General features: G+C 40.9%; 1 protein-coding gene across 6 annotated transcripts in view; it reads right to left on the reverse strand.

Moving 5' to 3' along the window:
• Positions 1 to 17090, reverse strand: part of DNAJC6 (DnaJ heat shock protein family (Hsp40) member C6) — a 150369-nt gene that overhangs the window by 35027 nt on the left and 98252 nt on the right. For all 6 annotated transcript variants that reach the window (XM_045835553.1, XM_045835552.1, XM_045835554.1 and 3 more), the window contains exons 2-4: positions 6084 to 6234; positions 4995 to 5044; positions 4742 to 4890 (exon numbers count right to left, since the gene is read on the reverse strand). In XM_045835553.1, the coding sequence (XP_045691509.1) occupies positions 4742 to 4890; positions 4995 to 5044; positions 6084 to 6234 (350 nt within the window). The remainder of the gene's footprint in view (positions 1 to 4741; positions 4891 to 4994; positions 5045 to 6083; positions 6235 to 17090) is intronic.

The raw sequence follows: 17090 nt of genomic DNA on the forward strand, positions 1-17090 counted from the left end.
ATAGGTATTCTTATTGTCACCCCCATTTCACACAGCAGAACAGAGTCTCAGGTGAGGTAAAGTAACTTACCCAGGAAGAGGAGCAGCTGAGATAGGAGCCTAAGATAATTTCTAAAGTTTAAAATTTGTGTATATTTATAAATTTTACCTTAGTACAAATAGTAAATTTGTGTACTTTCTATTATACAACACTGCCTGATGAATATTTACTGCAATTCCTTCTTACATTTGTGGGGTTTCACGTAATGGCCATATTTCACCACAGTTATGACAATTCACCGAAGCTTACACAGCTACAATGTGGAGAACCATGGCCCTCTGGCCCTCTGGCCCCCGGGCGAGGGGTTTCTTTCTACCCTATTATCTTCTGTCTTTACACTAATGCACAGTGGCAGAGGGAAAGATGAAGCATCACCCCACTGTGTCCAACCCCCTTCACCAACCGGCATACCAAAGCAGAAACAATGGGGAGCTTTGGCGAACTCTGGAAGAAAAAGAAAAGAAAACGCTCACCTACAAACAATCATGACCTCTTAAATCAAGTTGTTCCCCAAAGGGAGGTAATCCTACAGGAGCATGTGGATTGGAAAAAGTCAAAATGAAGGAAGAATCTAAAAGAACCAGCTGGGTTTATTTTTTCCATGTTACTAACAACATACCTTCCCTTCCTGGTTGGGCAGGGAGAGAAAGAGGCTCCACGTGGCACTGGAATAATAGCACTAATCAGAGTGTTAGAACTTCAGAGCCAGCTAGATTTGGTGGCCATCCATCCAGGTTTCCATTTATTTACAACAGCACGGTGCATAAAGCAATGGTTCTTGACATTCTGGGGCATGGCTAGAAACCATCTGCGCAGAAACTGAAGCCGGGTACACGCATGTACACACACTCCCAGAGTGGATGGGGGTGATGGGGGAAAAGCTGTGGCTATGATTACACAACATAGCGATGTATTTAATGCCTCAGATTTGTACACTTACAAACAGTTAAAATGAACTGTTTATGTTCTGTATATTTTTCCAAATAATTTTAAAAATGAAGTGAAAGCAAATGCTTAAATTTCCTGAAGCTCATACATGAATTTAAATACACAGTGGACCCCGTCTTATTAATTCAGATTAAAGAACATCTGGTCAGATGATGCATCTCATTAGTTCCCAGGACTTTATTGTCAACATTGGTGCTTTTTACTTCCTCCAGGTGGGTACTGGCCGAGAAGAGTAAAAAGCCTGACCTTCAATACCTCTTCTGTGGTCCTGAACAGGTAGGGATGCTGTTTGAACACAGGACTATCTGCCATGTGATGTTTTGAGTTGAATCTTCTGCTAAAATTGATACTAAACACAGAATCCTATTTTTAATTTTCTGTTACATATGTAAATACTCAGAAAATGTTTTTTGATTATTACATAGGATTCCTGTCGATCCATGTGGCTTCTAACCATAAAAGCTAATCAAAACATAGAATGACACCCCTAAGCAAATGAATTCTTCCCAGAAGCAGCCTGTCTTTTTCACTGCCACCCATATCCCCAAACACACACCAAACAATAAAAATGTAAAGTGACTGAGTTCAGGTTTTAAGGCACAGAGGTAAAAACAGAGCTGGACTCCTGTGAGTCCATAAATAAAACCAGTCTCCTTTTCCAGCACTGGTATTTAGGTAACACTCTGCTATATACACTTACTAAAATAATGTTTATCTGCAGATCTAGCACTTCACTGACCTAAAAGGAGGAAGAAATGGTTCTAATCTTTACAGGCTGGAAGAGAAAAGCAATAGAACTTTTCTAAGTAATGCAACAGTGAGATGCAAATCAATTCACTGTGTTAGTGCTAGGGAGAGAGAGCCTGACTAGGAACCTGAAAAAAGCCACATCAAAAACAGAGCTAAGATGAATATAGTAAGGTTTTGAAACTGTCTACCTGATATGTAAGTGAGGGTTGCAAGAGCTCCACCTGAGGGTCTAGTTCCATTCTACAGAGTCCTGGAACTATCTGTGAAGGGCTAAGGGCATCATGCAATCCTGTGTTTGAAGGAGAAAGAATTGGAAAAGCCTTGTGGAAATCCTCCCTGTTGTGAAATTAGGCTAACAAGAAGGCATGGAGTGGTGTAGCAATGGGTAACTTTTTAAGACGAGGGAGCAGCTCACACAAAGAGACGTGTCCCCTTGGTGGAGTATGGGTTTCTGGGCATGGGAACAGTGAAATATGAATCTGGAGAGGCAGGCAGAAGCCAGACCATGAAGAACCATATAAGATACCTTCTACAATGTACATGGAAAAGAAACAACCCCACACCTTTCACTTGTACAAGACTTACTCATGCTTCAAGTTTCGCTCTCACTGCTGTCTCCCTTCATTAATCCCCTTCATTAAACAATGTACATATTGTTTGCATTTGTCTTTAGAATGTCCTGGGTTTTCTCTCCAATGAGGCTTAAGTGTCTTGAGAACCAGAGCCAAATATTTATTGCATGATCTGTGTGTTTAACAGTCCTTGACACTTTCATTCATCTGATAAACTTGTAGCCATTCCAGGCACTGTTCTAGGTAGCAAATAAAATAAACATGCTTCCTGTCCTTTTAAGGAAAGTGAGAGCAGCCTGTGGCAGATGTAATTCATTATGTAATGCCTCGTTCCTTTGGTAACATTGTTAAGACTGGTCACAAAATTTGTAGTGACACTAATAGATATCTTTCTTGAAATATCTTTATAGCAGCTGCTTTTATAAATACTATACCAAGAAACATTTGCATATGTATGAATGCTTCTATAATGATATTATATCTTTATTTACTTTCAGAAGGAAAATGTTCCAGACTATCACAGATCTTTCAAGATCAAATAAAATTTCTATGAAATATCATGTAGGATGTTCCACTGTCCTTCAGTTTTAAAAATGATGGCACTGATTTAGTCTCCAAACACGCAAAAAAAAAAAAATTGAAAAGATGTGCATCTGACTTAGAGACAAAAATATCTACTCGCATTGTTGTTTGACTGTCAATTCACTTGCTCTGAATTAGGTAATAGATGGAATAAGAGTTGGAAGGGCAGTTAATTACAGGGAATTTTAAGGAGCTGCATTGAAAATCTCCATCACAGAATGGCAATTTGGACCAAACCACTTTGGAATTGGTTTTAGCCTCACTCCTCAGAGTGGTGCAGGGCCATAGAGGAGTAGCACGCAGGAACTGTTACTAATGCAGATTCTCATGGCCCCCTTGTCCTGCTGGAGCAAAGCTGGACCTGGTGTATGACAAGCCCTCTAGGTGATTCTGGGGTTCACTGAAGTTTGAAAACCACTGGGTTACCTCTGGCCTACTGAGGGAACACCCTGAGAAGATAGGGTCCATAACAAAACCCTCCCTTAGCAGACTGAACATTAGGGCAGGAATCGCAGCACACAGATCACCCTTCTTGTGTTTCTACAGGTCTGGAAACTGAGGCCCAGAGATTAACAATGGCAACTGGAATCTGTAGCAAAATGTGTTCTCGCCTCAAAGCTGAGATCCTAGATACACAGCACAGACAACCAGCTACCATTTTATGTATTTGAAATCAAGCTTCACTTTTAAAGGGGCCAATGCATAGAAAACCCTTTCTGTTTATTTGTAGATCCAGATGTAGTTGCAGAAACAACCATATCTAAAGGCTAAGTCAAAATATTTTAAGATGTTCTTGAGAGAGAGCTCTCTCTCAAAAGCCTTATTTTAAAAGCCTTATTTTAGTGAATAAATCAAGAATTTAGTGACAGAAGGAGACTAGACTTTTGGTGGTGAGCACACCATGCAATAGACAGATGATGTATTCTAGAATTGTACACTTGAAACTTACATAATGTTAACTAATGTTACCCCAATAAATGTAATTTTTAAAAAATTCAGTGGCCAGAAATATCAGGCTTGACATTAGATTCAAACCAAAGCCAGGTCTCACAGCTGCTAAATTAGGAATATTTCTCAGTTTAGTTCCAAACACTCCTTAAGAACACAATCCAGCTTTCCCAGGTAATACTGTCTGCCTAAGGTAATGGTTAAGAATGAAAGCTTAAGGCCACTTACTAGCTGGATCTTGGGCAAGTTACCTTAGCTCTTTGTGACTCAGCTTCTCCATCCACCTCAGAGGACTGTTGAAAGAATTTAATGATACTTCATGTAAAGTTTCCAGCACAATGTATATGCTCTGTAAGTGTTGGCTGCTGCTCTCACTACTACTAATATTAGTTACAGTATTACCAAGCCTACAGTGTAGACTATTTATGTGTCTCTTATGAAAGAAGCATTTTTAATGAATATCAGAAAGCAGACATTAATATTTCCATTAATATTAGTGTGTCTGTATTGGACTAGCTACACTGCCTCATCGTGATGCCCAAGCAGCAATAAGGAAGGGTTAAAGGCATAATTAATGTTATAGTATAAAGGCAGCCAAATGTCTTACATAGCAGTTCAATCTCCAACTGAGCCTCACAGCAACACACCCTGACAACTGAGTAACAAACCACAGCTGATTTGGGGCCCCAATTTAGATGGCATTTCATTGACAGACAGACTTTCCTACAAATATCTTCGCCCAAAGAAAATCTCATTAAAGTCTAATGAATATTTTGTGGCTAGAAGTGTCCAGAGTGTGTAGTTCTTCAACTTTTGGAGCAAAGGCTTTGAAGATAGCCATTAAAAGAGAAATACCCTCTTATATCTTCAACCATGTGACCCCAGAGCTAAAATTCCTTACCCTGCTGTGAAACTTGGCAGTTCGATAAGACTTGGGTGACAGATTGTACACCGTGTAGTGGTCAAGATGTCTGGAATCCAAAAAGCTTCGAATGTCATCCACCTGATTCCTGAATCCTATATCAACGTTGTCCAGAGGAAAGGACATCACTGGGAGGGTCACACAGAAAGAAAATAGGTTAAATAGGTCTGCTGTCATGATGAGCAGCAATTGGAAATCGAGTCTGAGCAGAGTCTGAACATGAGAAACTTACCAATAATTCTGGAGGTCACATAAGTGAAGTCTAAATCTCCCTTCGTGTAGCTAAAAGTGAGACAAGAAAGGTCACTCATTAAAATGATCCAAACATGCCAAGCTTTCTCTCTTTGTCACCTGGGGCACTTCCCTCCAGCTGACATATTTTGACTTCCCTCAAGGCCTTCTCTCTAACAAGGGAGCATTATTGAGAGAAGACAGCCCACACCCCAAGGAGCTTCAATCCACCACTCCAACTGGATCACCCCAATAGTCTTTACAAACAGATGCCACTTTATGAGCAGAATCCACTTAGAAAACAATGCTTATTTATTAACAATGATTGTTTCAGGCTCTTTGCCTACAGAGAAATACCACCCGTAGGTGTTCACAGCTAGGGCATAGGGAGGGAAGTGATGGAGAATGAACAAAGGACATCCTTTTCCAGCCTATCAGGCCCTGGTGGGGGTTAAAATGTTGATTAATATATTAAATTTGCCATTTGAATTTATGATTTAAAGCTACACATTGTAACAAAGTGACTCTAACATTTTATAACTAAGAATAAAAAAATTCATTATGTTCTACCTGTAAAAGTTTTCATATAGTGGAAGGGTAGAAAACTTCTCCCACTAAATAAATTTTAATGGGTTATTAAGATACAAAAGCAAAATTCTGTTTTGATTGCAATCCATAAGCACTGCTTATGCAGATTGCATAAACATGATTAGTTCATTTAATTCTCAAACATCCAAAGGCACAAATGCTACCAGGGTGAAAAAGCATAGCTCAGAGAGCTTAATTAATTTGCCTTAGGTCATGTGGTTAACAAGGGCAGATAACACATTAGAACCCAGGATGCTGGATTGAAAGGCAAGGTTGGCAATGCACTGTCCTTTTATGTATAGATTAGCTGAGTCTTCCCAGCCTGTGCTTGTAGCTTCTGAAGGACTCAACTTTATGGTTTCTGTGACATTGCTCAGTCAGTCAGACCCATGAAATTACATCACGAAACTGATAGTCTGTGAGCCAGACAAGCAGTTAGCAGATGACCAGATCCTTTGGGGATGTAGTAGTTCATTAACTCAACCAGGAAGAGCACATATACCTGGTAACAGATTGTATAACTCTGGAAGAGGTGTCCTTGAGGGTGTCTTTCAAGTTGTCTTTTAGGTTGCTGAAGAGCCTCCCCGCACCTCCTTTCACCATGTCAAAGAGGCCGCCCCCGTAGCTGGGCTCCATGTCTGGTGATGAGGCACCTGCCAAACAGAAACAGAAAAGGAGGTGAAGGCACAGGCCACACAGAAAATCAGTCCCTCTTTGTTCCTAAAACACAGCAGTCCTCCTTTGGCAGCCTGGGACAGACGTCCCTGGACGTTACCTCCTGCTCTCAGCTTACCGACTCGGGGTGACAGCAGTGCCGCTGGCCCTCAGAGACCAAGGCGAGTCCCTCACAAAGTTCCAGGAACAGGAATCTCAGAACAGCACAACCAGTACTGCAATCATGAGTCACGTGTGCCAACTGAGCACTTGAACTGTGGCTCACTTGAACACAAAATGTGCACCGAATTTCAAAGATCGTGGAGAAAAGAAAGGAGCGTAAAATATCTCAATATTTTTTACATTGACTACATGTTGAAATGACAGTATTTTAGATATACTAAATTAAATAGATTATACTAATTAACTAATTTTACTTGTTCCTTTTAACTTTTTTTATGTGGATATACTAGGAAATTTTACACTATATGTGTAGCCTGCATTACACATCTTTTGGACAACGCTGCTCCAGAGAGACTGCCGAGGGGGAGCAGTGGGCAGCTTATCAGTGAGTCCGGGGTCTCCTCCGTCCTTTGGTGGAGGTGACTGTGTTAGGAGCCCCATTCAACAGCTATCCCTCAAAGTAATAGTTTACCTCCATCATGGAAAATATCTTCCGAAGGGCCTTTATGACAGCTTTTAGGACACATGGTGGTCATTAGTGTTGTTTGTCAAGTATTTCGGGTTCTGATCCCTTCCAGCATCATAAAATCGTGCCTGCTGGCCCCTTGTAGGTAGCTCAGAGTTTCTCAGCCTTGGTACTATTGACATTTGGAGCCAAATACTTCTTTGCTGGGGATTAGGGGCTGCCCTGTGCATTCCAGGGTATTTAGCAGTATCCCTGGCCTCTATCCACCAGATAGCACTGGTGTGCCTACTTCATAGGAAACAATGAATGCACATAAAGCTATTAGCATAGTTCCTAATATACCTAGGGGTAAGAGACTGTAGCTATAATTATGCACTAAAACTTATTTAGCACTTACTATCTGCTAGGTATTATTCTAAATATTTTACCTACATTCACTCAGCCCATAGCATACCTATGAGATAAGTAATATTGTTTCATTTTACAAATCAGAAACTTGTCTAAGGGTATATAGCTAATAAGTAAATGGCAGAGTTGGGATTTGAGCCCTAGGCAACATTTCCAACCACATCCCTCAATCTTCTCTTAATATTACCCTGAATTAAATATTTATTATTCCAAATAACTTCTTTAAACTTTTATTACACATGTGGGTATTCATAGGCAATATATTAAAGTTGTTCTCCATGCTTTCAAGCTATATAAAAATGGTTTTCTGTTTGCAGCTTTATTTTTTTCACTCACCATTGTTTAAAATTCACCTATGCTGATACCACATGTGACTTTGGCTCACTTAAAGTATGTATCCACTACCCATTAAGGCTGGGCACTAAGGTTACCCACTAAGATGGACAAGGAGGTTATTTTGCTAAAACAATGCAGTTACAAACACATCAACTTGATTACATATAGGAGATCCTCTCTTGGTTATACCTAAGAGTGAAATGTCCTAGTACATAGCAGATGTGCATCTTCAAATGTCTAGATATTGACAAATCATTTTCCAAAGTAGTCATGTCAGTTTAAATTCCTACTAGTCGTGTATATGAGCTCTCTCATTCTATTTTTCCTTAGCACTTGATATTGTCAAACTTTAAAATTTTTATAAATCTGGTAAGTATAAAGCAGTATCTCATTTTGGTCTGTCTTTGTGATTTCCCAGTTATTAGTGAGGTGGCATATCTTTTCTTGTATTTATTGGCCAGGCAGCTGTATTTTAAATCATACTTGAGGTACCTACCATACTCCTATGTGCCATTTAGATGCCCATACATCTACCTATAAATACATGTTGACTGTTACATGCTTCCTTTCTGATCACAAGAGTTATCGCTGTCTCAGTCACCATTCAGCATCTATTTGAAAAGAAGGTTCTACTTGAAATCACAAAGAACACTCAATGCTATGAATAAGCAAGTGAATGGACACACATTAGTACTGTCTACTGCTTACAGAGCTCTCCTATTCACCAGGAATTGTGCTTGGACCTTTATGTTAGTACAATTTCACATAATGGGAGAGGGGAGAGTGTTTATTATACCCATTTTACAGATGAAGAACTGGAGGCTCAAAGAAAGGGAAGCAGCTCACCTAAGATCTCAGCTAATGAGCACGAGAGCCAAGGATTCAAATTCATATCTGTGCAGTTCCAAAGCCCGTGCTACTTCTACCATTTTGCACCCTTCTACAGCTGCATACCAACTCACAATTCTAACAGCTGTAATTAGGATCCTTACCTGCCTTATAGACAGCCCTCCCTCTCCTAGTCCTTGATCTCCTTCACCCCCCTCCTTTGTGCCTTTCATCTGGCAGCTCTCAGCAGCAGATGTCCCTTAACAAGCACTCTCATAAATCACTGCATCTGTCAGACCAACCAAACCGATCTCTTTCTGTAGGCGGCCTGAGCCTCTGTCGCCCCCGTGGCTTCAGGTCCCTGAGCAAAATGCCAGGCACTCATCTGCTGGACAGCTCCCCAGACTACAGCGAAAGCTACAAATCTGAGAATGTGCTCTGGGGTCTGTTCCCCTGTCATAAAGGGCATGTGATCTCCTTTTAAACACACCCCTCATAAAAATCAGTATCATGTTTTCTTTTTAAATAAAGCAAAGATAAAGCAGTATAAAATGTTTATAATTCCCCTGTTTCCATCGTAAGTTACCACTCCAGCCTGAATTCCCTCCTCATTTGCTATTGTTCTAAGGGACGACACCAAATTGATTATCCAAACCTCTCTCTGACTCTCAATTTCATGCTGAAACAGAACTCCAAGGCACCAACATATTAAAAGATATAAATATCCTTGATTATCTAAAAATCAGACTCTCGCCATTATTCGGGCAACACACTCTTTTCATTAGAGCCTTGGAACCCTGCAGAAACCAGAACCACTGGTCAGAGTACATCTGTAAGCTTCACATTCCCAAATTACACGTCAAACTAGCTAGGACACAAAAAAGAGAGGAGGGATGTTATCTGATTTGGGCCTAATGGTCCTTCTAGGTAGGGATTCTGGCTCTCCCTGATGAGCTACATGAAGGCCAGAAGCTCCAGAGGATATTTGAGTCTCAGCTATTTGAAAGAAAGGACAGAGAGGTTTCAAAAAATGACATAACAAAAAGGGAAAAGTTGGAAAGTGATGCAGAAGGAAACCAATGACTATAGATCAGGAGTTGACAAACCACAGTCCATGGTACAAATCCAGTCCACTGTCTTGGAAATAAGAACGGCTTTTTCACCTTTCAATGACTAAAAAAAGTCAAAAGAATAAGGCTTAATAAGGTGAGAACAATACAAACGTCAAATGTCTGTAAGTAAAGGTTTATTAGAACACAGCCAAACTCATGCCTTTACATATTGTCTCTGGCTTTTTCATACTACCACAGCAGAGTTACGTAGTTCTGACAGAGATGTTCTGGCACACTAATCTAAAATATTCACTATCTTCCCCTTTGCAGAAATTTTCTAACCCATGCCCTAGGTGGCTGAAAAGACTTCCTTTCTTAGAAACCCAGAGCTTGCCACCTCTGACATGTGTCTATATGCTTCAGCTAAAATGGCACCAGGGGAGGAAGCACTCACCTGGTCCATTAATAAACGGTCCTCGGGGATTTGAGATGTCAGACGGTGGGAGTGAGGACAGAACTGAGAGAGCATGAGAGTGCCATCCCAAGACCAAGACCCAGATCTCCACTCCTAAGGCTCCAAGGAGATTCTTGTCCTATGATAGATATCTAGTCATTTTAAAACTGAAGCCCACCAGAGACAAGCATCAGAGAACTGCACCTTGCCCTCATGTCTAATACCATGTCTAAGGGTGTAGTAAACAATCTTTCTTGGGATTCCTAATGTTTATGAGCAGCATCCTATCCCTCCCAAGTCATGGGAGCTCACCACACATATAACCTGACTAGTTCTCACTGGTGCTGTGACACAAAATTTGAATCTCCTGGAAGAGAATCTGCTTCCCACTGGGCCATTAGTTAGCTATTTGCTCATTTATTTAAATCAAACTTCATTGCAAAAATAATTTGAAGTGATTTTCTAGTTCTTTGGAACAGAATATATTTTTAAGAAGACCAGCACAAATGTTAAGGCTGGTATTAATTGTCTCAAGGTAACCAGAAATACAGAAAAAGTTAAGTGTGGTGACTTTTCATAAATATCTTACTGGCTATCAGCCTTGGGCAAACACCACAAGAACTACTGAAAGAAGAAGGAAAATGTTTACAAAGACCTTGCCTGGAGAGTCCACCATGCAAAATGCAATGCCCCACATACACTCCCACTGCTCATACAATACAGGATCCCATGACACCCTAAGCTGCATACAATTCTACTGGGTAACCCCTAAGGAGAGGTACTGCCCCATAATGTACTGTTATCAAAAGAAAAGGACTATATGCAAATATTTAACAAAAAAAAAGATGTTCACTGAAGTGCCGTTTATTGAGGCTGTGTTCACAGAGGCAAGAGACTGCAACTGATACATTATTCTACATAATTAGCTATTAAATCACTATTTAGAAGAATACAGACATTCACAACAAGGGCTAAGTAAAAATAAGCAGAATATAAAACATGCACAGTAAAATCTCTTTTTTGTAAAAGAAAAATATTTGCGATGGAAAAGAACTCTGGGCAATGATTAAAGTTCTTAGGACACCAACCTTCTTCAGTGGGTCCTCTGGGCCTCCACAAAGATACTTCCCGTTTCTAGAAAGTCGCCCTCACACAGTTCTAGTACCTGTGAGTTATTATTATCATCATCATTCCATAGTGTTCAGGATCAGCCTGTTCAAGGGATGACTGATCATCTGAATTTTGGCATGATGTTCATATTTATGTTCCTTTTCACCAATGGAGGCATTGTCCTCTGTGGTCATTTAAGTGTCATGATGCTACAAGTGTCCTTCCCTGGCTTGTACAAAGTTGCAACTGCAAGACAGAAATTCCCAAAACCACACGGACCCTGCAGAGATGCACTGTTATTCTCTGTCCTGGGAAAATGGTGTTTCTTTTCCACAACACTTAGCGAGGGTCAAAGGGCCAGTGTCATCACCACAGAAGGCTTCATCAACCTTGTTTATAACAGATTTTTCATCTCTTGGCTTCCCACAATTAGAGAAATGGATCACATAGGGACAACAACTAGATATATCCTAGAAAAACCCAATGCCTTGGCTTCTAGAATCAAAGATAGTTTAAACCTCACTTCCCATTCAACCTGCTTAAAGGAAGCTTAGAGAAAAGAAGATGGACCTTCAGAAGGGAGATCTTACACTGGAGACTTACGTAGTTTTTCCACTTAAAACCTCTGCGACCTTAACCATGATATGTTACTCTTCTGAGGTCTCTTCTCCCTTTATAAACTGGAGCAAATTAAGAACAAAAACTTTCCTACATGTCTCATGGCATCAAAAGGATCAAATGAGATCATGCAATATGAATGTGATTTTTAAGTGATGAGATTTTCTAAAACAATTAGGAATTTTAATTTTGATCCTTAGAAATTCAGCTGTCATGCAAATGAGTCATTCAATTGACTACCTACCAGAGAATGCCCAGGAATCCAACTGGAAATAACAATTTCACAGAAAAACAACATTCTCTACATCAAACAAAAGGTTAGTCATAAGACAAAACCACCACAGTCAAATACGGGCTTTACATCAGCCAGAACTGGTTTGACTTCAACTTTTGCTACTAGTTCAACACACAACCTAGAGAAGTGAAGTAACTGATCAAAGTTTTGGTTTCCTTATCTGCAAAATGGACACATTCCTGGAATATCACAGAGGGTTGAGGTATTACATAAGACAAAGTTCTATAAACCTTAGCACTGTGCCGTGGCGTTGTCAGCACTTTGGGAATGGCAGCGTCCAGGTGGCTTTGGGAAATGGAAAGAATAAAGCCACAAGACATGCTGTCTCCAGCAAAGCTAGACTGCCTCAGGGGAAAAAAAAAGCCATGGTGTTAAGTTTCAGGGTTGACAAAGCCAAACTGAAGATGTGCACAACAAGGACAGAACCTGTCCCGGAACTCCTGCTACAGCACTCGTGAACTCTTCACTTTTGAGAGTTCAGAATCACAAACATTGAGTAGAGGCGAACCTCTTTATGGCGCTGGAGTTTCCCCTTCCTATCTTGAAGGGAACTGGTATGCTATGTGTTATTTGCACAACTAATATTAAAATTCAATCGTACTGGCTTTTGAAATACTGAACTACTGCAGGGCTATTTGCCATGTAGTGTGAGTTATTAAAACTACCTGTCACTTGATGACACTGCACCACAGCAGCCCTAAACATGGACAGGTCTGGCAGTCCATGTTTAGGGGGCAGAGACCTGGGCATGTGCAGCACCCACCAACAGCTCCAGAGGAACTCAGCACTGGCAGACACAGGCCACAGAGCAGGCGGGGCCAATGAGTCAGGTGATGAGGGTACAAACCACGTGAAGCCCTGGCATCCAAGTGCGTCATAGTCCTGACAAAGTCCACAGCATGCTCAGCCCTTCTTCACCTGGAAAAAGGTATCAGGACCCTTAAAAAAAAATCAATCTAATGGGGAAGTTGATTGAAAGACTTGATGCCATTCCTTATGTCAAACCATGACTTGGAAGTGGGTATCATTTAGCTAATGACAAGCATGCTTTAAAAAAATGTTCAAAATCAACAAAGATATTGGAAATTAAAATAAGTCTTTTGTTCTATAAATAGTATCACCTAGTAAGCAGTTATAAATGCATGTGTATATTTGTTTAGAGAATAAAAGGGGGCTGTACTTTATATTATATATTTATATATTAATTTACATATCAATTATAAAATATTTTATTATCACTACTGATACCATCAAATCAGTGTGTACATCATTGCCACACCCACTTTCCACAACCTTAATGGGAGGATCAGCCCCAGCTAAGTGGCTATGGAAGAATCAGAGACTCGAGGACTCAAAAAATATAAAAACAGGAACAAATTAGATGATTCCCTAAGTCCCCTCCAGTTCTAAAAATCTCTGACACTATTATCATTGTAAAAAGTCCATCTGTTAAATGTGTACTCCAGGCTACACACTCTGCTAAGCAGTTTTCAGAAACTATGAAATTATACCCTGAAAACTAAGTAAGCACAGTGGCAGGCAGGCATCCCACTGAGGAAACTGAGGCTTTGGTGAACTGTAGCAACAGTCACGGGAGAATGAGATTGGATCTACGTTTGGCTGAACCACAGGTCTCTTCCTTTACCCACCTCCCCATCCTGTCTTCTTTCATGAGGGACTTCGTTCTTCATGCCCCCATTTTCCCACCTCACTTTGCACCTCCAACCTAGGATTCAGAAGAATCTGACTTGTGCTAGAATTATTTGTAAATGGGTCTGCCCCCCACTGCCCCACTGTCTCTGGCTCTTTAATAGCAAGGACCATGTTTCATGGTTGTTCAGAACCCTCTGAAATCTTAACAGAGTACCTGGCACACAGTAATCACTCAATAAATTTATGCAAAACTGGAATGCTATAGAATACAAGAATCAGGGAGAAGATGGCAGGGATGGCCAGGTAGACCAAACAGGTAAACCTTGGCAGAGACCTGGTCTTTGCCTACTGGCAAATATAATCAAATGCTTTCGATGTCTCCTCACACATCTCTGAATTTGATTACAGCCCTGTATCTTCTAGCACTCACAAAGCTTGCCTGCTTAAAAGATAAGGGCTTTTTTATTTTTATTTATTTTATTTTTATTTTTTAAATTTATTGATTACGCTATTACAGCTGTCCCATTACCCCCTCCATCCCCCTCCACCCTACACACCCTCCCCCACCCACATTCCCCCCTTTAGTTCATGTCCATGTGTCGTAAGTTCTTTAGCTTCTTCATTTCCCATGCTATTCTTGCCTCCCCCCTGCCCCGTCTATTTTCTACCTACCATCTACGCTATGCATTTTCTGTACCTTTTCTCTCTCTCTCCTCCTCCTATTCCCCTGTTGCTAACCCTCCATGTGTTCTCCATTTCTGTCGTTCTGTTCCTGTTCTAGTTGTTTACTTAGTTTGTTTTTGTTTTAGGTGTGGTCGTTAATCATTGTGAGTTTGCTGTCAGTTTACTGTACATGTTTTTTAATCTTCTTTTTCTTAGATAAGTCCCTTTAACATTTCATATAATAAGGGCTTGGGGATGATGGACTCCTTTAACTTGATGTTATCTGGGAAGCACTTTATCTGCCCTTCCATTCTAAGTGAAAGCTTTGGGGGATAGAGCAATCTTGGAGGTAGGTCCTTGCCTTTCATGACTTGGAATACTTCCTTCCAGCCCCTTCTTGCCTGTAAGGTCTCTTTTGAGAAATCAGCTGACAGTCTGATGGGAACTCCTTTGTAGCTGACTGTCTCCTTATCTCTTGCTGCTTCTAGGATTCTCTCCTTCATTTTTACCTTGGCTAATATAATTATGATGTGCCTTGGTGTGTTCCTCCTTGGGTCCACCTTGTTTGGGACTCTCTGAGCTTCCTGGACTTCCTAGAAGTCTATTTCCTTTGCCAGATTGGGGAAGTTCTCTTTTATTATTTGTTCAAATAACTTTTCCACTTGTTGCTCTTCCTCTTCTCCTTCTGGTACCCCTATAATTCGGATGTTGGAACGTTTAAAGATGTCCTGGAGGTTCTTAAGCCTCTCCTCATTTTTTTGAATTCTTATTTCTTCATTCTTTTCTGTGTGATTCTTTCTTCCTTCTGGTCCACTCCACTGATGTGAGACCTAGCTTTCTTTCCATCACTGTTGGTTCCCTGTGTATTTTTCTTCATTTCACTTATTGTAGCCTTCATTTTTTCATCTAATTTGTGACCAAAATCAACCAATTCTGTAAGCTTCCTGATCACTAGTGCTTTGAACTGTGCATCTGATAGGTTGGCTATCTCTTAGTCACTTAAAAGGATGGATTCTGGGGCTTTGATTTGTTCTTCTGTTTGAGCCATCTCTCTCTCTCTCTCTCTTTTTAAATTTGGTCATGCCTGTTATGTATGAGGGGTGAAGCCTTAGGTGTTCACCAGGACAGGTCAAGCCAGTTGCTGGGTCGTGACGCTATATGTGGGGGCGGGGTCCGAGAGGGAACAATGGCATTTGCTCTGCTCTCTGCCAATTTCAGTCCCTTCCGCCACTTCCCCCAAGCAAACTGGACCTTTCTGGTACTGATTCCCGTGTGGGTGGGCTTCTGTGCCCCATGGGTCTTTCCAACAAGTCTCCTGTGAGGCTGGGAGTCTCTCCCTGCACCTCAACCCCCACAGGTGTTTTCAATCAGTGCCCCAAGGCTCTATTTCCCAGCGCTGGGATCCTGGGTTGCGCACAGTGCCTTGCTTCACAATTGCCGCCTGGCTGGGTTTGCCCATTGCCACCCCTCGGCCAGGGTTTGCCAGACACCACTTGTGCACCCAGGGTCTGCCTGCTGCCTTCTTACACACCCAGTCCCAACACTCTTCATGCTGCATGACCCCTCTTGGCCCAGCTTCCCAACTCTGCCCCTCCTACTGGTCTGGATGAACGTGTCTATTTTAATTTCTTGGTTGTCTAACTTCCATACAGTTCAATTTTCTGTCAGTTCTGGTTGTTATTCTGTTTCTAAATTGTTGTTGTCCCTATCTTGGTTGTGCGAGGAGGTACAGTGTGTCTACCTATGTCTCCATCTTGGCTGAAAGTTTGAGATAGGGGCTTCATGAAACTCTACAACAGTTTTATTGTATAGGAAACTAATATTTGATGAGCAGACCAGGGAGAAATTTTTATGTTCAGACAGATAAGAGGAGCTAATTAAGTACTCATTACTAACTTTTCTTCCCCCAAAGAATCTAAGATGTAAAAAAAGAGAGAGAGAATGAGAAATGCAGTCAAAGTGAAGACCACATCGAAACCAAAACTGACTCTGTGTAGAATAAAGGCAAGGCACAGGAGCCACTAACAGGCTGTCAGTGCTAGGGAAGTTCCAGCTAAGTGCATGCAAAATATTTTATTCCATCATGGATCATTGGAATCAGGCCATAGCTGCCAATCCAAACTCTAGCCAATAAATTCTCATATGAAAAATATATGGATATTGCTTAATATGATTCAACAAATATTTTAAGTATTTACAGAAGCCAGGAAAACATTTCTATGTAAGAGATAGTTATGTCTAACTCTCCATCATTATGAATAAATACGATCAAATCTACTTAGAGAGATCAGAAGCCCCAAAGGAACTCTAAAGAAATAGAATGCATTCTGCCCACCATATGACCCCTCAACTCCAGGAAGTGAGGGAACATCAAAATTTTTTTTCTCCCCAGTCTAACCAAAAGGTCAGGTCTTAAACTACATTAAATGGACCATGACTTTCCCTCTAATTACTACTCTCGTTGTCTGGAACGGAGAAAACATCCTCATTGTTATCTGACCCTGTCCATGATGGAGGACGGTAATAACAAAGGACCCATGGCCTGCTTAAAGAATACTGCAAAGTACCTGGCTGGCGTAGCTCAGTGGATTGAGTGTGGGCTGGGAACCAAAGTGTCCCAGGTTCGATTCCCAGACAGGGTACATTCCTGGGTTGCAGGCCATAACCCCCAGCAACCGCACATTGATGTTTCTTTCTCTCTCTCTCTCTCTCTCTCTCCCCCCCTCCCTAAAAATAAATAAATAAAATCTTAAAAAAAAAAGAATACTGCAAAGAAAAAAATGGATCAG

The sequence above is a fragment of the Phyllostomus hastatus genome, unplaced genomic scaffold (genome assembly GCF_019186645.2).
Source record: "Phyllostomus hastatus isolate PE091 unplaced genomic scaffold, TTU_PhHast_1.1 phas_contig_209, whole genome shotgun sequence".
Classification (NCBI taxonomy): Eukaryota; Metazoa; Chordata; class Mammalia; order Chiroptera; family Phyllostomidae; genus Phyllostomus; species Phyllostomus hastatus.